This window comes from Contarinia nasturtii, unplaced genomic scaffold, assembly GCF_009176525.2.
Source record: "Contarinia nasturtii isolate CC-2019 unplaced genomic scaffold, AAFC_CNas_1.1 Cnas_scaffold_129, whole genome shotgun sequence".
Taxonomy (NCBI): Eukaryota; Metazoa; Arthropoda; class Insecta; order Diptera; family Cecidomyiidae; genus Contarinia; species Contarinia nasturtii.
Genome location: NW_022197486.1, coordinates 2,974,026 through 2,994,480, shown reverse-complemented (window position 1 = coordinate 2,994,480; position 20,455 = coordinate 2,974,026). Strand labels below are relative to the sequence as shown.

The 20,455-nt window shown below is 33.9% G+C and overlaps 3 protein-coding genes and 1 long non-coding RNA gene across 9 annotated transcripts in view; 2 read left to right on the top strand and 2 right to left on the bottom strand.

Moving 5' to 3' along the window:
* Nucleotides 1-55: 55 nt before the first annotated feature.
* Nucleotides 56-5,396, top strand: LOC116343082 (rho GTPase-activating protein 68F). The gene is made up of 7 exons (XM_031770978.1): nt 56-1,315; nt 1,587-1,712; nt 2,531-2,649; nt 2,837-2,982; nt 3,287-3,604; nt 3,712-4,103; nt 4,188-5,396. The coding sequence occupies exons 1-7, from the start codon at nt 1,267-1,269 to the stop codon at nt 4,493-4,495; spliced, it is 1,458 nt and encodes a 485-aa protein (XP_031626838.1). The 5' UTR covers nt 56-1,266; the 3' UTR covers nt 4,496-5,396.
* Nucleotides 5,397-6,035: 639 nt separating this feature from the next.
* On the bottom strand, nt 6,036-9,395 carry LOC116343500. Of its 2 annotated transcripts, XR_004201343.1 has the most exons (5): nt 9,194-9,395; nt 7,645-9,031; nt 6,645-7,548; nt 6,365-6,574; nt 6,036-6,175 (listed from the first exon to the last, which is right to left on the bottom strand). XR_004201343.1 is itself a non-coding variant. In XM_031771584.1 (4 exons), exons 2-4 carry the CDS (start codon nt 9,016-9,018, stop codon nt 6,495-6,497), a joined length of 2,358 nt encoding a protein of 785 aa, XP_031627444.1. In that variant the 5' UTR covers nt 9,019-9,031; nt 9,194-9,395; the 3' UTR covers nt 6,198-6,494. The 2 variants fall into 2 exon arrangements, 1 of the variants encoding a protein (XP_031627444.1); XM_031771584.1 differs by lacking the exon at nt 6,036-6,175 and having other exon boundaries at nt 6,198-6,574.
* Nucleotides 9,396-12,495: 3,100 nt separating this feature from the next.
* On the bottom strand, nt 12,496-13,848 carry LOC116347761. 2 transcript variants are annotated; one of them, XR_004201714.1, is made up of 4 exons: nt 13,696-13,848; nt 13,435-13,492; nt 13,309-13,355; nt 12,496-13,212 (listed from the first exon to the last, which is right to left on the bottom strand). It is a non-coding gene; the product is annotated as an uncharacterized LOC116347761 (long non-coding RNA). The 2 variants fall into 2 exon arrangements; XR_004201713.1 differs by lacking the exon at nt 13,696-13,848 and having other exon boundaries at nt 13,435-13,549.
* Nucleotides 13,849-14,129: 281 nt separating this feature from the next.
* Nucleotides 14,130-20,455, top strand: part of LOC116342348 (polycomb group protein Psc-like) — a 15,090-nt gene continuing 8,764 nt past the window's right edge. The window contains exon 1 of one of the 4 annotated variants that reach the window (XM_031769939.1): nt 14,130-14,188. The gene's annotated coding sequence lies outside the window, so the exon portion shown is untranslated. Of the gene's footprint in view, nt 14,189-14,362; nt 14,465-15,266; nt 15,285-17,123; nt 17,232-20,455 lie in introns of those variants that run through there. The other 3 variants (XM_031769914.1, XM_031769931.1, XM_031769923.1) reach the window with 3 other exon arrangements.

Here is a 20,455-nt window from a genome sequence, read left to right as displayed (position 1 = left end):
GGATGTCTTTGTATGCGTAGGTTGTGTCACACTGAGAGCCAGTCAGTCAGTCAGCCAGCACAAGACAACAGTAATACTATATTATTTACTTTGTTGATACATTTCATCGTGTACGTTTGAATTCGATCAGCTTCATACACAACTTTTGAACGACAGCAAAAAACAGCAAGAGAGAGAGAGAGAGAGAGAGTGCGACGGAGTCACAGAGACAAAACGAACGATAGTAGCTAGCAGAAAAAAAATGACGTCAATTTATTTGATATTTTTCATTTAATTTGGTTGATCGCATTCGGTGTCATTTTTGTGTTCGGGTCGGATATCGCGGTGTAAACAGGCTAAAACAAAACCAACACACACGGTTTTGACAAAACGCATTTTGAAGGACGATGAGACATTTGTTCGGTCTTTCTCTCCGTGTTGTTGCTCTTTTTGTTTAATTGTTGTTTTTCTCTCGTCAATGTGTTACAAATCTTTTTTCGCAAAAAACGGTTAAATATCGCACACAAAGTGATGTTATTGTTCGCTGAATGATGTCAAAAGTGGATCAAAGCAAAATGTTCAAGCAGCAGTGAAATCGCAAAAAGAAAAGACTAGCTATGATGACGATTCAAGTGCACTCTACTATCAATCTATGGCAAAACATTTTAAGGAATTAAATAAGCAAAACTAAATCTACATCTATTCATACGATAGCGCTTTTATATTTCATTCCATTTATTCCTTCCACGAAGCGAGAGAATTTTGAATTTTGCAACTTTTTTTTGAGTGTGTGTGTGTAATTTTTCGGACCGAACAGATTTTGTTCGCTGTTTCGAAAAAAAAAAGATATTATGTGAATGCGTATGCGGGGTTACGCGATTGCAACACAAACAATTTATACATTTGATTGGTGTTTTCATGCGAATGTTCCGTGTGTTTGCATATGTATTACGTTTCTAGATTCGCTTTTGCACACCATCGTCTACAAAAAGTATTGTAATTTGGAAATCCATAATAAATAGTTCACACAAAAATTGAATCATACACAGCGGATAGAAAGTGAAAATAGAGTGTAACTAATGAAAATCACGGTTTTTCTCGGTGTAAATTGGTTGTGATCGGTTTTCATTATTTTGTGTATGCTGTCGTGTCTGTTTGTGTCTTTCGTGAGGAAAAAAAAATAGAGACAATTTTGTGTAGCCGTTTTACAGCAACCGATATTCCCGTTCGGTTAGTCGACAAGAAAAGAGTAAAAAAACAAAATATCATCATAGAAAAACAGAAACAATGGATCCATCAAGATCATTACAGAATCGAGGCGGTAGCTTTTTACCAGGTAGGTATAGAAGACACGCTCTTTGCATTCTTTCCAACGAACTACTGAAATATTCATTTGAATGTGTGTAATTGTTTGTGAGATTCTTGGCATTGTGTATTTTCCGATTTGATCGCATTTGTGGTTGTTGGTGAATGCTTACAAGTGTAATTATGTTTATTTAAAAAAATTTTTTAGAACATATAGAACATTCTTCAATTTTATTCCGATCTAAATCAAATGAAGCGAAAAAAATGCGTCTTAATGGTTTGTGTTTTGTTTTTGGTTGAAGGTCCGGCAATTAATCCAATAATAAATGACGGTGAAGAGCCGCTGCCCAGTTTATCCGATTGGCATGATTATGAGCCAAATTTGGAGTTCGATGACACTGAACTGACCCATCCAGCCACAACGAACGGTAAATATGCCTATTCTTTTCTTTTCTTTATTGTTTTCTTTTTTCAGCACCGTTCTGCTCTTTCTTCATTCTAAATACAAAATTATATGCCTTTTTGCCCCGACTTATATTTCACTTTTTATATTCCGCTGACATTTTGACGTTTCCACGACGTCATATATACACATATGTATTTTATTCGCATGTTCATCGTTTCCAGTCGCACTCATCACCATTGATAGCATGGCGTTGTTGTTGTCATCGTCGCTGCTGCTGTTGTTCAGCGTTTAATCAAAATGAAACAAGACATGTTGTGAGATTTTTTTTGTCGATTTTCAACTTAAACACTACATGTTTACGATAACAGAGCGTACAACTCGCACTGATAATAAGTTGACTCAACAACAACACAAAAATTTATTCGATAATTTAGATTTTTCAATTGAATTTTATCTACATTGAAGCAATTCAATGAAACGTACCATCATCACCCGAATGATAAAAGTAAAAATAAAACAAAAACAAAAAACTAAAAATGCTCAATAAACATTTGGTGATGAAAGAAGAATGCTGATATTACATTGATTGAAATATATGAACGCCCATAAAACATAGGGGCACCGAAATTTAGACAGGATCTCACTCTTGTCATTATTGTGATACATACATTTTTAATGTTCAATAATTACTTGAACAGAATTTTGTTTTGAATTAGTTGACGACGGAATTTGGGAAAAAAAGAAACAAAGACATTTTTTTTAACTATTTTTACCTTCAATTTTATTCTCATACCATGATTCCTGTATCGCGAATGAATGCATTCATTTTGGCGACTGCAGTTGATTCATATGGTTTAGATAATGATGATTTCAACACAGAAGAATTGGAAGAGGCGGTAGCTGACATTCAAGATACACTTGAGGCTGACAATTATGAAGATCAATTACCGCAGCCCGAGGTAAACGCTTATTTCTTTCATTGTTTTTCATTTAATGGAATGTATTACACACCAAATTACACAAAAATCCAAGTGCTATATATTTCGCACCATGTTTGCATTAAAAAAAAAATAATAAAGAAACACATTAATTTTAAAATTCATTTTCATTTGTGTAACACAAATACACAAAAACACACGCATACAGGTGGATGAGTTAACGGCTTCATTAAATTATTCGAAATTGAAGTTTATCGATTATTTTGGCACCGACAAACAGGGTCAACACATATTCGCCATTTATGCATGCCGCCTGCCCGAGCGTCAAGAGCTGAACGGTCACATTTTTATCGAGTTAGTATTAAAATAGCATTGATCACTGAATTTTTATTGGAATTGCACTGTAATGGTAACATTCAAAAATAACATTTGTTAAGTGTAATGTGCGCGGAAGTGTGGAATTTTTTTCAATTTATATGTATATTCGAATATTGTTATTTAATTTATTGACATTTGCTTTTTCTAATGTTCCGCACTGCCGCTAAATTGCACTGGTCGATGATCAATTTCATTTCTCGTGGTTTGTTTGTTGTGTGTGCGTTTTTTTTTCTTTCGGCTAAATAATAAAAAATATTTCCCATTCTCTTGCAATTTTCAGGTTTATTATAACTCAAATGAAACCATATGTGCATGACGACTACGTCATTGTTTATTTTCATCAGGGATTAAAAGAAGCCAATAAACCGTCAATTCAATTTTTGTGGAATTCATACAAAGAACTTGATCGAAATTTTCGTAAGAATCTCAAGCGATTGTATGTTGTGCATCCAACGTGGACCATTCGAGTGATTTGGAATTTTTTCAAACCGTTCATTAGCGAAAAGTTCAAAAATAAGCTGGTTTACATTTCAAATTTGGATCAATTAGCGCCTGCTCTCGGTTTACCAAATCTCAAATTACCCGACAGCATACGAGAGTACGTTTTTGAAAATTTTGTGATTACATTTGCTTTATCTATTATTATACGCTTAAATTCTCAATAATATCCCCGATTGATTTTTGTTTTACTTTATTTACGAATAGATTTGATTCAAGACAGAATCCACCGAAAAATACCCGAACGCAAGCTAATTCTTCAGACGAAAGGCTGAATTTACCAAAAACTACACAATTCGGAGTTACATTAAAATTTATCAATGAAAATAGTCCATGTTTAAACTATATTCCGCCCATTGTGCGAAAATGTGTCGATTCACTGTCAATAACCGGTGTCATCGATACGGAAGGCCTATTTCGGCGATCGGGAAATTTAAATACAATCAACGATATGAAGAAACGTGTCAATTCGGGTGAATTGGTTGATTTTAAAGATATCGATACGCACGCCATTGCCGGTCTATTGAAAACATTTCTAAGGGATCTTAAGGAACCACTACTTACATTTGAACTCTACGAAGAGATTGTTAATTTTCTAGGTATGTTTATATTTATTCAAAAAATAAAATCGAAATTTGTGTGATATTTATTTGTTTGAAACTTTACATCACTTTCGATTATAGAATGGCCCAAAGAAGAACGTTCACGAAATGTGAAACAAATGTTGCGCGAAAAATTGCCAGTCGAAAATTATGAGCTTTTCAAATATTTGATTGAGTTTTTGGTAAAAGTTGAAGAGTGCAAGGATTTAAATAAGATGACATCATCCAATTTGGCAATTGTATTTGGACCAAATTTGGTGTGGGCAAAACACAACCAAATGTCAATGCAAGAAATCGGACCAATCAATGCGTTCCTCGATTTTGTGCTACAAAATCATCGAGACATCTATTTTGTAGACATTAATAAAAAGCCAGCACAAGTTGATTAGCAATGGTTTTACGAGAAAAATGATAATCAATGTCAATAACAAATTGAACAGATGAAACAAAAAAACTCACACATCACTTACAAACTCTCTCTCTCTTTCACACACACACACACACACGCAACAAATCGGATCGCCCTTAATTTGATGAGATTTGCTTATGAAATTCAATTTGAATGCATGAAAGATTGAGCATATGAAGGTCATTATAGTCGCCGTCATGGAATCGACAAGCAATGCTAAACCGGAAAATAATAATCAGTTTAATTAACCTTTTGTTATTTTTTTAACTACAATTCTAAAAAATGACAGAAAAATATCGATTTTATTAAACAAAACATCCAATATACATATTTTTATCAGGGCAAATATAGAATGTTTTTCTCGTTTTTCCATATTTTATAACATACTGAAATGTATACAATAACAATATTAACAAAAAAAAATTATAACTTAAGTTTTACATGGGAAATTTAATGATTTTTTTTCGAAATGAAAGATTTCCGTCATCAAGTACCTAATTGAAAAAATGATCTTTTTTAAAGAGACCGAGATATGCGAAGGAAAACTGAAACTAAAGATTAAAAAATATGAAATATAGTTTTTAGAAAGAAAAAGATTAATGGAATTTTGATGTAAATGAACTTTAAGTTAAATGAGTATTTTAATATATATTTAGACACACCAATGATAAAATGAATGCAAAGCAGAAAATCTATAGAAATTTATTGATAGAACAAATTGTTAATGCAATTTGAAAATCGATATAATTTATCCTAGTTACTGTTGAAAAGAGAAAATTATAAATAAATAACCACACCCTTCACACACCCAAAAAATGAAACCCACAATCAATGTATAATAGATTTAGAAAAAGAATTAAATTATTTTTTTATGTTTTAAATACCAATTTTATTATAGTCTGGATGGAATTTTTAATTTTAAAAATGTTGACACACTCGATCGAAACATTCTTAAAAATAATCATTTTTAATGCACACAAACCACCGTTGATTATTCCATGTCATTTCTTTTTTTTCTGCAAACATTATTGGTAATTTAACGTAATTTTTTTTTCAAATATTTTTTTTTAGTGTTGAACCACATCAGGGATGTGTGATATAAGAGAAAGAAACTGATAGAGAAAGAAAAATATGAAAACAAGCTACAAGTGCCCGTTTCAAACAAACATGAAATTAAAGTGTCAATAGAAAAACCAATGGAAATTAGTATGAATCACAACGAACAGTGAAATTAAGTCTACTTCAATTGAATAAACTTGAAAAATTTTAACGAAGAAAAAAGTTCTTGTATTAATTTATTTTTTATTAATATATTTAGAGATTAAATTTTTCATATAGGAAATGGGATAAAAAAATCGTGTAAAAAATATCATAAAATCAAAACTAATTGAAGCGAGCAAAGTAGCAATCAAAGCTGCTTTTGCCATTTTTTGTGTTACGTGCATTTCAAGCAGAAATATTTCTTAAAAAATCTTTTTTTATATAATAGCATATATTGAAGTGTTATTTGCTTATCATCATTATATGAGTTAATCATGAAAAACGTAAGTCGGTGTCTGAAAAAGACAGAGAGAGAAAGAAAAGGAAAGAAGAATAGAAAAATTTATGCAATTATACGCAAGTAACGGATGATAATAGTACACTAGGGTGTTTCCTATACCTGCAAATAAAAAAATGGGTGTTCTCAATTAAAAGAGCGTAAAATTCTGTGCTAAGTGATAGCATTCACAGAACGTATCGATTGCTATTACGACTTCCCGAAGCAAAAGAAAAACCATATATATGGTCCAAATAGCAATCGCTCCGTGTACTGTAACTATCATCGAAACTGTTGATATCAGATACTTACAATGGAAAAACACCACTTAATAGGTGCGTCAGGCAAAGCCTACTATACCACAGCTTCAGGCATAGCGGAAAGTAACAAAGTGTTACCGTATAAATTTTTAAATTAATTTTATTAAATGGCTAGCTGATGCTTAATACTGATTGTTTTGAGCTGCAGGCGCTGGTCTCTGTAATGTCTTGGGTATCTCCAGGTCAAACAGCCAAAAATGCCCTGACAAATCAAAAAAAGAGATAAGTAAACGACTAATGTAATTGTTTCACATCTTCCATTTCAAACTCACCCTTGATGAGGATGCATTTCGCAGCGGCAATGTCGCGATGCCAAACTGTCTTGCGTTTGATTCGCCCCTCAAAATCAATAAATTCCACCTCAATTGCAGCTACAAGCGCGTTAAGTTGTTCAGCAGCACTCGGTTGTTGTTGAGCAGCATCAGTATCAGCGTATTCCAAAACACCACTATCAGGGTTTACTAGCCAGATTTTGCGGTATACTACCACCTTTGAGAGTAAAGGTCCTGCATTTTGATGATTTGCTTCTGCTTCTGCATTTGCTATTCGATCTATTTTCCGAAATGTCTGCAATTTTCGTGTGCCCATCTGTGTTACGATCATGGATGGCAACATAGCAGCTGGATGGGGCTTACAGTCTTGACAGACTTTGAACCGATGACTTTTTGTGCGGGGATCAAATCTTTCCAAACACTTTGGACAAGTTTGAGACGTATAATATTCATCCGTCGGCACAATGACACAATCACCACGCTTTTTGAAGGCATTCTTCATTTTACGTGCACCGGGGCATCTCACATGCTTCTTGATATGGAACGGTAGATTTGGTGATATTTCAGCCGCTCCAAAATACACCACTGCTGCTTCATAATTCACCAACATGCCGGCAATTTGATCGATTGCACTGTTTGATTCGACGTATTTGTCGAAACACAGCCGCGTATATTTGTCCGATGCATACGCCTCCATTCCTTTGTCCAACATTTTCAATCGATGATGCACATAACACAACCAATGTTTTCCCATGGGAGACGGCATCGCGGGATACAGTGCCCGATTATTTCGATCATTTTGTTCCTCTTGAGTGAATGACTTCGTATAACGTTTTGCCTTCTTGTTTCGTACCTTTTGTTTGGCGATCCAATGATAATGTTTTGAGCTTATCTTGATGTTAACCTACGAAATAAAAGAAAAGAAATAATTAAAATAAAGCATTGTATTCTATTGTGAATTTTAAATACACTTTATCAAATGAAATATATGAACAATCACCTCTTTGCCCGTTTCTACATCACGTTGCACTGTCGCATTCCACGTTTTTTCATTCGGATCAATGCCCAACAATTTCTTAATTTTGTCAGGTCCATTTTCAACGAATCGTTTTCGGATCGCCGCTTTGTCAATTGGTTTGAACGGCTCTCGTTCAATATCATATAGCAACGAAACTCCTTCGCCATCTGACATTATTCGATAATGGAACATTTTCTTTCGTTTGCCAAGCCGTTTGATTTTCGGCATATCAAAAATTTTGTCCCAATACCACTCTTTGTCGCGCTGAAATTCTTTTGATGTCAGCTGTATTCCATTATCGTTCTTTGGCATGAGCTTCAAACCGCATAATATTTTATACAGCGTGAAAGTATCGATGGGAAAATACTTGCGCTTGAATTGACAAATTGGAATAACCGTCAAATTTTTGATTTTCGGTACGTTGTTCTTTGCATTATCCTCAGGCGATTTCGATTGTTGTTGGCCATCTTGTTTTCGTTTTTGACGACGTTGCTTTCGTTGCTCTTGTCTTTGTTCTTTGCGTTCTTCTCTTAGCTCTTGATCAATGTTGAATTCATCAATCTCGCGCTGCATAGTAAGCCAGATTTGCAACGATTTGAACCATTGTTTTTTCGTGAATAAACCCAAATTATCGTTTGGAATATCCCACCAGCAAATTCGGCGAATGTAATCCATCAACCATTGTACTCTCTCACGTTTGGCGACATCATCCATTCCACGAATGACTACATCATTTCCATAAATAGCCAAACGGATACACGCACTAACATCCTTTTCTTGAAATTTGAAAACCGAATACGGATTCGAATTAATCATGTACACCTTCATGTTGAGATATTCGCGTAATCGTTTCCCTGGGTGCGTGTTCAAATTTGTAATCAAATTGTTTTCGTAGATATCAATGATATCGCCCATGGCATTACCAAAATGTTTGTTATTTGGCCATTCAAAGCGATGATCATCGTCCAAATTTTGTGCAAATTGCCGAAATTCGGGTTCCATGGTGCAATTTTCGATATTTTTCCCCAAAACCGCGTAAAAGCACTTGCGAATTAACTTCTCACCATTTTGTTCAAAGAAACCGAAGTTGTTGTAGTCCATTGCACTTTGAACTTTAAACAAAAACAATTGCGAAGCCAATACAGCTATCTTTGTCGCCTCTAAACTTTTTTCGGTGATTGCACTGTAAATTACATCGCGGTATTCTTTTCGAATAATTGATTTGAATTTGCATTTGATCGTAGCCAATCCGACAATTTTTTCCTCTTTTTCCGGTTTCTTTGGTGCTGACACCGAAATCGACTTCAATTTTCCAGACTTATTATTTTTTAATTTCTTGTACTTTCTGTTCGCCATTTTTCCGATCAATCTATTGTGTATGCAAGTAATAAAAGTAAAAAATTTAATTAAATTCTCTGTCAAAATCACGTCAATTTTAAATGTTTATTTTATAAACTATCACAAAACTATATGCATTGCACATTGATAAAAAAAATTACAAATTTATATTATATTGATCAGCTATACTTACATCTGACCACTTCGGAAGTCGCTCCTGTTCTGATTTGATTCGTTTCGATACGGTGTAAGTATCGTTTTGAAATCTAAGCCGACCGTATTTCAACTTCTGATGAAATTCAATTTTGTATCCGTTAGCGAAACAAAAATCAATGCTGTTTTTTTAAATAAATGACTGCCTGTTTTCAAAAATATCAGGCAACCAATTGTTGAACAAAAGCAGCAAATTGATTGGGTTGCAAAAATTGAATTCTGTCTTTGATCGCATTTTTCTCCATGCCATCTTGAATAATCAACAACGCAAACACCATATGAAACTACTTTTTCAGCACATTTGTCTGTTCGTTAAAAAGAAAATTTGATAAAACATTTATAACAAAAATATTGCACACGCCACAAACTGCAACTGAAGCACAACGAAATACAAACGAGAGTATTGTTGTACATTTGGTGAAAGCAAAACCGAAATTTCAAATTTCAAGTCACACACACTTACATTCTATACAGAAAAAAATGTAACATTACCGCTGTGTTCGATATTCAAACAAACGGCAACACATTGATTGCCTTTTTGACGATGCCAAACAATACAAATAAACTAATAATCAAAACAGAAAGAGCGTGTGCTGTGTGTGCATCGTCAGATGAAATGAAAACGAACATAATGTCGTCTGTTCTAAGAACAGGCAAATGTTGAAACAATCACAATGCTGTTTATTTGTTATAAACAATTTTGCTCTCATCTCATTTGCACAAGAGAAAAAAACACCACAGTTGTGAGCCTTATTGTGAGTGTATCATAATGGAATGTTTTGTACGATTTACATGTTTGAAATTTCTCATATTCTATTTAAATGAATAGCGTTCCGATTTTATAATAACAATAATCAACGCAAAATATTGTTTACATCGGAGAGTTTTTCGTTTCGGGAAGTCGTAATAGCAATCGATACAATCTGTTAGTGTTATCACTTAGCACAGAATTTTGCGCTGTTTTTATTGAAAATACCCATTTTTTTATTTTGCATATGCGGGAAACACCCTATAGTACACACAGAACTTGAAGCACTTAGAAGATTTCTTTTTTAAATTGCGATGTGTGTTGCGTTTCATGATGCGTTCGCACAAATACACCCACGACTAATTTACATTACACATGACCAACCATAGCGAAATAGAGATTATATTCGAGAAACTGACATGCAATCGAAATTACAGCATAAATTGCAATGTGGATCACAAAAACACACATTTAACATATTCATATATATTCAAAAAGAGCACTAGGATCCATAGCGACCGAACGAAATGCCCCAATGGAAAAAAGAACCGTTTTACTATGAATGCACAAACTCATTTCACACAGTGTATAGTGTAACTTAAACATCGTCTTCAATCCACTCTGTGATTATGTATTTTTCCTTGATAATTGGAATTTTGCATACAAAGTGTATGAAAGAAGAACGGGAATCACCGAATGAATGATAACATCTGAACCGCTATCGTCCCAAATGCTTTTCACCAATATTTGTGTTGTCGATTTTTCAATTTTGCGATTCAGAGATATTTCAATTAAGAAAACCAAATTTTAACATCATGCGATTAAAGTTCGATTGGTTTGATCTAAAATTGGAATGGCATGGGACAAAAATTCAAATTTAAATGGAAAAAAAATCTGTATAAAAATGTGGTTTTGTAATAGCCGTACAGCATTTTGGCAATCAAAGAGCAGAGAAAAAAAATGCCCATAGTCAGAATCAGTGGTTCGCGAACTAAACAGCATCAGTAGCTGAATTGATCAACAACACAGTCGTAATCATTCAAATCAATTCAGAGCATACAACGCATACAACGCATACAGTGGAAATGCAATATATCTCTCTTGGTTTTTTTTTTGCTGCATTATACATGCTTACTACACAGGGTAATGAAGAACGCATACATTGGGCACAAAATGACTTGAGCATTTATCACAGAGAAAATAAGAAAAAAGTACGAGAGACATGCACACGGGAGAATGAGCGCACAACCGTTTATTTGTATATAAAACCTGCTATTTTTTGGTGGCGCGCTTCATTACAATGGCAACAACACCAGCGGGCAAACAAAACATCAAAAATTGCACTCATACAACAACAATATTTCTATGCATTTTTATTAACACATACATACACTGTTGCTATCGTATTTCTCAGCCATTATTTGATGGCAACAAGCCGACGTTGAATGTTCCTCTTGTTTTAGCCCATATTTAGTGTGTGTTTGTGTGTGTTTGTGTGTGTTTGCATGACTAAAAATGCAATTTTCTAGCGATATCAATGGAAACCAGACACACTACGAAAATGCTATGTTCGAATGAACGATTGAAAAAGACGAACATTAAATACGACTCGCGAGTATATTATCGTATTCAAAAATTTCTTCTTTTTTTCAAACAATTATTATCAATCGGACATGACAAATTAGCAGACATAGAGATAAAAAAACAGTATATATTCTATGCTGATTCCAACACATTTTTATATGTGTGCGTGTGTATCACACGAAAGAAAACCTGATATGTATGTATGTATGTATGTATGTATGGCGAATGAAGAGCGTAAAACCTGATATGGTCCCTAGCTACGGTTGTATTCGTCCAAAATGCATTGACTTCAGTGATAATTTTCATTTCGTGGGTCCATTTCGATCAAAGAACTTTTGCAAAATCTTTCAGTTCCTCGTTCATTTGAACTACAATTGCAAAACAAAAAATTCATGCTTGAATGGAATGCATTGTGACTGATACATACGAGAATTCAAAGATCCTTTTTTCTTTGATAAAATTGCATGCCATTTGTCGACCGGTATTTTTCTTATTTGTTCTTCAGTTGCGCCTCCAAGGAAGTTAAATCTTTTCAGTGTTTTTAAATCATTTGCCCAGTATTTCATAAAGTTATCAATACAATACCAGTTGTTAAAGATAATTTCATTCAAGGATGCTAGCATTTTTTGAAGCCTTTTTGTATTCTTAACATCATCGATAGTAACATCATAGTTAGTTAAATGGTCAAATGTTAATTTTTCGATAGTTGGATTTTCGCTCAAAAATTCACTATACAAATCATTGTACTCGGACTTACACTTCGAAAAAAAAAAAACTTTTTTAATTGATCAAACTGAAAAGGGAGTTTCGCCAAATTGAAATCCCAATTACGAATATTGAGTACAAGTTTGAATTGTTTAACGTTTGAAAAATGTATCGACTTGCAATTGAATTGAGATCTGTCAAGAACGGTTATAAATACGTAAACATCAAGATTTTCAAATGCCTGCAAATGATCACTGATTTCTTCCAAACAACTAAAATTAGTTAGTGTGAGTTCAAACGAAATAAATCGATTACAACCTGTTTACAGTTACCAAGCCTGCAAATTCCCAAATCTAATTCCAAATGCTGTAAATTTGGGAAATAATCTACTATGGCTGAATTGAAATCGTGCTCAAAAAAATTAATGGAAAATTTCAAACTTTTTAATTTTGGAAAAACTGCGCTCAAATATTTTCTTCCAACAATGAATTCTTGGTAATCGTAAGATCTTCAATATTTGCAAAAGGCTTTTCGATGCACTCAAATCCTATTGGGGAATAGAATTTGACATCGGTCAAAGCTTCGGCACAAAATTCGTTCATGTAGTCCAGGATGCGACAGTAACTACACAGGTAATGATAACGTAATAATATAAAAGAACATTTTCATGTTGTACATATGTGTCGATCAAAAATATCCAATTTGTGTATCGATTGGCTGAAGCAACGTAACATTTGAAAGAACGTCTTAAAATTATGGATTTTGATTTCATCATTTTTAATGGAAAGTTGTCCTGCAGCTTCGTACTCAAACTTAATCCATTTCGTGCCATACTTTTGAGTAAATGGAGCAATAGTGGCCTGAGATGTTTGTTTGTATCAGCTACATTGACTTAAATTGATTTAAATCTGTAATGTTTGTACCGGTGGGCGTACGCTCAGATTACCCATCGTTGAAACCAGCTGCAAAGATAGAAAAGTATGTGCGAATGTCGAAAAGTTAATTCATTTTTATTCCCAATTCCATATTTATTTATCTTTGGCATAAATTATACTCACATATGTATTAAAATGAGTGCAGTTTTTGTAAACTGCAATAGACCTGCCTGCAATAGACAATATCAATTCCAAAATTCATTACACACAGAATGATTATAGCTTTCAAGATTCCAATATTAAACTCACTCTATTATAGTATAATAGTAATTCAGCTGCACTGCAATGTTGTTGATTCCGAAAATTTCTCCAAAAATTAAAAAAAATACACAATAAATGAAAACAATCCAATGCTATCATTACTTAAAAATGAATGCGATTCAGTGATCTGTCAGAAAGAGAAACGAAAATGGAATGACATTTGACAATAGTCGCTTGTTCTGAGATTTGCGGCTCTCGTTTTTCGCTTGGTTGGTGGAGTTTTAACCTTTACTTTTGCTTTTTTCATACCTATTTTTTGTTTCATTCCGTCTATTTTGGTAAAAGAATCTCAATCTTTAATTCGATTTATATTTAAAATGCAGGAGTTTCATTAAAGGTAAAATGTTGTGACAATGTAACGTTACAGCAATGTAACATCATTGAATCTACTCAATTGCAAAGCGAAACTAAAGTACTGAAGTGGAAGAATGAAAAGAGATAGACTCAATGAAGAAATAAAAAAAAAAACGTCCCAAAGCAAACATCAACTAAGGCAACGATGGTAACACACAATAGTGAGAAGAGAGAGAGAGAGAAAAAAAACGGTGCCATATACATTGAATTGATTATTCGGCTTGTGCGTTTATTTTTGTATATGTATGCATGAATGTGTGTATGAATTGGAGCGTTTGCAATGGTATTGGTTTGGGACAAACATCCAACACACAAATTTCGTTCGACATCGAATGGCGAACAGTTCAAAGTAAGCCTTTGTTGACGTTACATCGTCGTTACTGTCTCTGTACGTATCAAATAGTTTCATTTGAGATATATACATATTTTTGGTATATATTCATATACACACTCCCTCTATATACACATATACCATATATTCTATTATTACGCGCATATTGCCATAGATATATATGTTAGTGCATAGTAATCAACCAATTCGCATATCATATTTGCTTCGGCACTTTTAATCTACTCCATCATCTTTATAATCATCATCAGCATCAGCGTTTAGCCCAATATTGTTTGATTATCATCATTATTAACATCGAAAAAAAAGTGTGCTGTGAGTTTGAATTGAAATCGAAATGGAAGAAAATTGATGGGAAAATGCGAAAAATTCGTGCGACATATTTTGTGTGTGTGTGTGTGCATGTGTGAGTGAGTTAGTGTTGTAAGTGCGCTTTTCCCTTTATGGCAAAACAAATAGAGATTTCTCTCTCACTCTTCCTCTACATCTTACTCGTTCACTCGCACTCTTCCGAAATATAGGTATAGTGTGCCGTGAAAAAGGACGTTTTTCATCTTTTGATTTGCCAGTTCCGCTGTTTGTTCCAAAAATTTTCAGTGTATAAAAGACATTAAATTTTCGTTTGAAGTTCGTTTTTTTTTAGATTCTCAGATCATTTTTTTTTCTTATTTATGGATTGTTTGATCTGGTCGGTCGCGCGGTTTTCATTTGTTGTTGTTCAATGTGTGTGACAGTGTGTTCACTCCTTCTTCTTCTTTCTCGGCTTTTTTTTTCTTTCTCGCACAGAACATAACTATACCATAATATTGGCTTGTATTAGCTGCAAAGGTAGTAGTAGTTTGTTACCGTATGCCATTCATCTATGGATTCAATGAAGAATAAAAAAAAAACCAAAAACATGTTGTTGTTTTAAAGTTTATCATTAATTGATGTTTTGTACTTTTCTTTTGTTTTATACTTAAACAAATCACCAAATCCAATTTGATAAACAATACATCAATTTCAGTCAATAGTGAAATTTAATCAATCCATCTGTTTCGGAACGTCATGATCGCGGTTTCATGGGCACAACTTTTGTTTTGGCAACTGAAACGCAATTTTTCATGTTGCATAATTCAATGCATTGAGTATAATGGTTGAAAGTCGAATTAAATAGATTCATCCAATTAAATCTCATCAGTTTATGATTAAATAAAGCAGTTTTCCTTGAAGTGTGTGTCATTCTGTGTGTATGCAAGTGTGTTCGTGACTGATTGATTTTTTTTGCTGCTGCTGCTGCTTGCTATTGTGAGCGTGTGTTATTTTTTGGGCTGGAAAAAGTGCAACGGCAAATAAATTGATCGGATAACAAAACAATGAACGTGCCACGGATTATTATTGATTTGGAATTTGTAATGATATAAATGTCTCGTTCGATTAACGTGATTTGAATATATGTGCAAATCGACGAGCAACACATCAGCAGAAATAAAAGTGACATAGATTTTAAAAAGTTTGCAGCAGAAACATGCTTTCAGCGAAATAACAATTGACAAGAAAGCAGCAATAACAGCGCATTTTTCCCGTGGAACAGCAGTTAGAAAAAAGTAGTTTAAATGAGAAAGAAGAAAAAAACAACAAAAAATTGAGTGAGCATAAGAAAGAAGAAAAGTTTTTTTGTTGTTTCATATTCACAAAGTAATAATTGAAAGAAAGATAGACGTGAATGTGTTTCATCGGTTTATGTGTGCGAATGTGTGTTTTTCAATGTAGAATAAGCAACAACGAAAGAAAGAGACACAGTAGAGAAAAAGCACAGAGTCACCGAGTATGAGAAAAAACAGCGGCGTAACATTTCGGTTGTGAAAAACAAGACGAAAAAGGAGGAAAATAAAAGATAGAGAGACACAAAAAAATGAAAGGAAAATAAACTCACACTCATACCAGAAACGAAGACGAGAAAAATCAACAACAAATACACAACACACATTATATCTTGTGTGTTATATACTGGCTAAAGATTATGTTGATTTATAATACATATACTGACAAGTAAACACATCATCTCGAAGCCCCGCCACCACCGCCTTCCTTTCTTTCTTTCACTCATTCTTATGCTCTCTCGAATACATACTTTCATTTGCATGCGATGATTTTTTTTTAATTCATCAAAAAGTGCATTGAAAGGAATGGAAACCTAATCAAAAAGAGATGTATGTGCATACATTCACGGTAAAATAGTCAAACACAACGAACCAGGTCAAGGAGTTTAATCATCAAATTTGAAATTTACACCATTCTATATGTTTTTTTTTTCGAACTTCGGATAGACTCTTTACTTCCGAAGAAATTCTTTTGAAGAATTGCGGACGTGTGAGCGAATTTGTCAGAGAAATGAAACGCAAGGCTCGTATACAAATGTATATCCTTTCTGGCAAAATATTTTTCAAAAAAGAACCGAGCTCGTACCCATTTGACAAAGCCGATGAGGATGAGATTACTTGTGAATAGTGGCAGCAACAGCAGCATACATGTGTTTGTCTATGTATCCAAAATGATATGTGCGTGTGTGTATATGTAATATAACACACGGCAAACCTCTCGTCGTCGTCGTTGTTGTTGGTGTTGTTGTTGTTCTTGTTGTCGTCGTCGTCGTTGTCGTTCACAGATGTGCTATAGTCGAATGTGTTCCGTGCATTTGTGGCTTGTGTGAGAGATGAGTGCGTACAGTACAACTACCGTATGTACGGGCAAAATCAACCAACTAGCACAGAGCTACAACAGCGAGAAAAGAAATACACCACAGAAATAAATAAAAATAACAACAACAGCACACATGAAGAGCGAGAGAGAGAGAGAGTGCGAGAGACGAGACTAAAATTCTATCGAAATGAAAAGAGATGGCAACAGAGAGAAACGCCATATTATAATTCTCCTGTAAGTGTCCGATTTATTTGACAGAGTGAAAACAGCAACATGGAACGACACAATTTTTTTTACCTCCACATTGTTGTTAATGTCTACATTTCATGCAGGAAAATTCAATTTTTGTTGATCGATACACAGACTGTGATACATTAAAAAAAAAGTCGAATTTTAAATGGTAAATTTTCAGGCGAGTTTTTAAATACAGTGAAACAGTGTTAGAGTAATGTTTCTTATAAACGAGAAAAAAGACAAGAGAGTAATATGAATAGTGTTTGTGTGCAATACATTGTTATGAAGTGTAGCCCGATTTTTTTTAAAATAATAATAATAATTGCATTTTGTTGTATGCAAATCAAAGATGAATGAATGCCAAAAAATAAACAGTGGAAAAGTTAACTTTGAACAATTGCAAAAAACGCAATGTCCTAAAGTATCAAACCAGTGTACAAATATGAAACCAAATGCACAGACGACAGAAAACAACCTCACCGTAACTAAAATACACCAGAATTATGAAAAATCAACAACGATGTTCCCATCCAGTTTTTATTGAAGAAACAAACCTGAAATGAGCGGAATTAATGGTTTATTTTTAATCATCATGTCAATGAAGACCAATACGACGACAACGATGATGATGATAACCAACAATCACATGAATAAATGTTTCTTTTTTTTTGTGATTACTCGTTCGCGCACCATCAAAACGACACTCTTTGTTTACAGATCAAATATGCAAATGCTGTCTACCAATTTAGAAAGTGACATGCAAACTTATGCGATTGATATGCGTATCGTGATCGCTTTTTTTTCTTTTATATGATATTGATCTGGTGGCTAGTGTTAGCGATCGTATTTTTATGGTTTGTCGTGTGGTCAAACCATGATCATCTATTTTGGATACGTATCAATCAGCGTTATGCACAAATAATTGAATAATTGAAAAGAAATGAAATGTTATGATATGTGTGTGTATGTATGTTTGACTTGACTTGACTTGACGACGACAAGTTTAATTTTACCGTAAAAACAAGAACTGATAAAATTTCTCACTTATAAACACGAGAAAGAGACGGAAAAAAGTCGTGAGACAGAAGCAATGCGACATGCCATTAAAAACAACTAAAAATGTGTTGTTGTTGTTGTTTTGTGTACATATAAAACGTAAATAGACGAATAGATCGGCGTAAAAAGAAATGGTGTGACAGTAGCCGCCGAAAAAAAGAAGCTCCAAGCACACGCGCACACACATAATTCGATAGAATGGCCACTGTAAGAGGAAAAAAAAAACACCAACATACAAACTCAAAATGAAAAACACGAATGAAAAAATAAAACGCGACAAATACGGTTGGATGTGTTGTGTGAGCGGCCAAAGTATGTGCGGTATAGTTGTCGTTGTTGCCATTTGCGCACACAAATCATGTCAAATAGAATAGAAAATGAAAAAATGAACACATACATAGGCACAAACACCGATATTTGATGACAAATGTACCCAAGTAGCAGAGTATATTTGGCGTTAAAACTAGTGAACGACAGAGCCACTGAAAAGCCAGCCCAAAATGTGACTCTGAATCGCTTTTGTGCATTTTAAGCTGATTTCCTTGATATTTTCTCTGTTTGGTTCGGTTTTTTTCTTTTTTGTTCAATTTATATTCGCGCTTTAAGCATGTCGAACCGTATGTGAAGCCTCTCTTTCCTACTCTCAGACAATCTTACACATACAACAGACACATAACGTATGTATATTCTCTTTGACTTCGGTGTTTTTCTCTATACGTACGTACATTCTCTCGATTAGAGTGTGTAATTCGTATTTTTAAATACTCATTTTCATTTCCATAAAAAAAAAAAAAAATAAATGCGTACACGACCGAATTGATCATTGTCAATACTTTGACATGTAAGCACGGATAAAATAACCAAACCCAATATCACAAAAACCACATAAAAATGCGCTTATATTCTTTCTTTTCAAAACACCATCAAATGTGATGAAGAATATTACAAACAATAAACGACGACAACAAAAAAGAAAACAAAATAGAAGAAGCGCCGAGAAGAGGCAAAAATGAGCGACAAAAAGAAGAAATTAAACAAATATCATCGTTATGGTTATAGCGCGAGCGCACAACCACACACACATATAAAAAAAACCGCATATAATATACATTGGAACAACACGGAATACTATTATATAATATGTATTACTTTTGGATCATTTGGTGTGTTTTGTTGTCGTTTTTTTTGTGTGTTCCTGTTTTGTTGTCTTCCTTGATGAAATTTTCGGTGATGTCTCTTGAAACTATAGTTGATTTGGAGACTTTTTTTTTCACGGACGCTTCGTTAGTTAGCTCATTCGCCTTTTTGGGGCGGACAATTCTCTCTTTTTTTGAGTTCTACCATTCGGTTACTTTTCCAATATGATGGACTGAAGTATCAAGCAAAACGTGTGAATATGCACGATTTTATCGGGCCCATTTTTGAACGTTCAATGGTACCACCGAAAACAAAATAATTCATATTTGAAATTCCAATTGATCATTATTTGTTGTTGTTGTAGTTGTTTTTTTCTGTCGAAACTCATTGAATTCAATTTCGCTGACGGAATTTTGATGATTGAATTGATTTGTTGTATTCCACGGTGTATTTTGTGTGTTTATGTCTGCGCATCCGCTTGCGCTCAGAATTTATTTAAATACAAAGCATAAAATTGTTTAACAAAAATTTGCTTAAATACATTTTTCATTCCATCGTTCAGTATGTTTTAACTTCAATTTGTTCCACTTTGCATATGTATTAGCATTCAACGAAATATGTATTTATACTGGAATTATTTTCAACGTCAGATCGATGCTAAATTATTCCAAAAGATGCTTTTGCATCACACTTAGATTCAATTTGAATAATATTATATTGACTGTGTGTATGTGTGATTGCGAGGATTAACGACATAAAAGAAACAAACCAAGAACTGACGAGAGAGAAAAAAACCCATTGCGGCCAAAATATTTCGACAAAAGAATACTCGATGTCGAATCATTGCCTAAATTTAGACAAACATGGAGAAAACCAATTGAAGATCCAAAAAGCATTCATTTGAAAGCCACGCCATTTGGTTTCGAATGGCACTTACATACTGACAACAACAAGTTTAGACTATAGAGAGTGCGACAGAGAAAGAAAGCGAGAAAAAAACGCTAAAATAAAAAAGAGCCGGTATGTTGAGCTACCGATGCCATGGCAATGGTTTTATGAGAATTTAGAAAGCCTTCGTCGGACAGTTTGCAAATTTGCTATTTTGATTTATGTACATGTTCGTTCAGTTAAGAAGAAGTGTTAGCCCTTGGTGTGTGTGTGTGTGTGTGTGTGTGTGTGTGTGTGTGTGTGTGTGTG

Bases quoted from the DNA above. Each gene is read 5' to 3' on its own strand.
- LOC116343082 (XM_031770978.1), top strand. From the start codon at position 1,267: ATGGATCCATCAAGATCATTACAGAATCGAGGCGGTAGCTTTTTACCA. The intron at 1,316-1,586 runs GTAGGTATAGAA...TTTTGGTTGAAG, and splicing joins AGGCGGTAGCTTTTTACCAG to GTCCGGCAATTAATCCAATA. The intron at 1,713-2,530 runs GTAAATATGCCT...TGGCGACTGCAG, and splicing joins CCATCCAGCCACAACGAACG to TTGATTCATATGGTTTAGAT.
- LOC116343500 (XM_031771584.1), bottom strand. From the start codon at position 9,018: ATGGCGAACAGAAAGTACAAGAAATTAAAAAATAATAAGTCTGGAAAA. The intron at 7,549-7,644 runs GTGATTGTTCAT...TTTATTTCGTAG, and splicing joins ATGTAGAAACGGGCAAAGAG to GTTAACATCAAGATAAGCTC. The intron at 6,575-6,644 runs GTGAGTTTGAAA...TTGATTTGTCAG, and splicing joins GAAATGCATCCTCATCAAGG to GGCATTTTTGGCTGTTTGAC.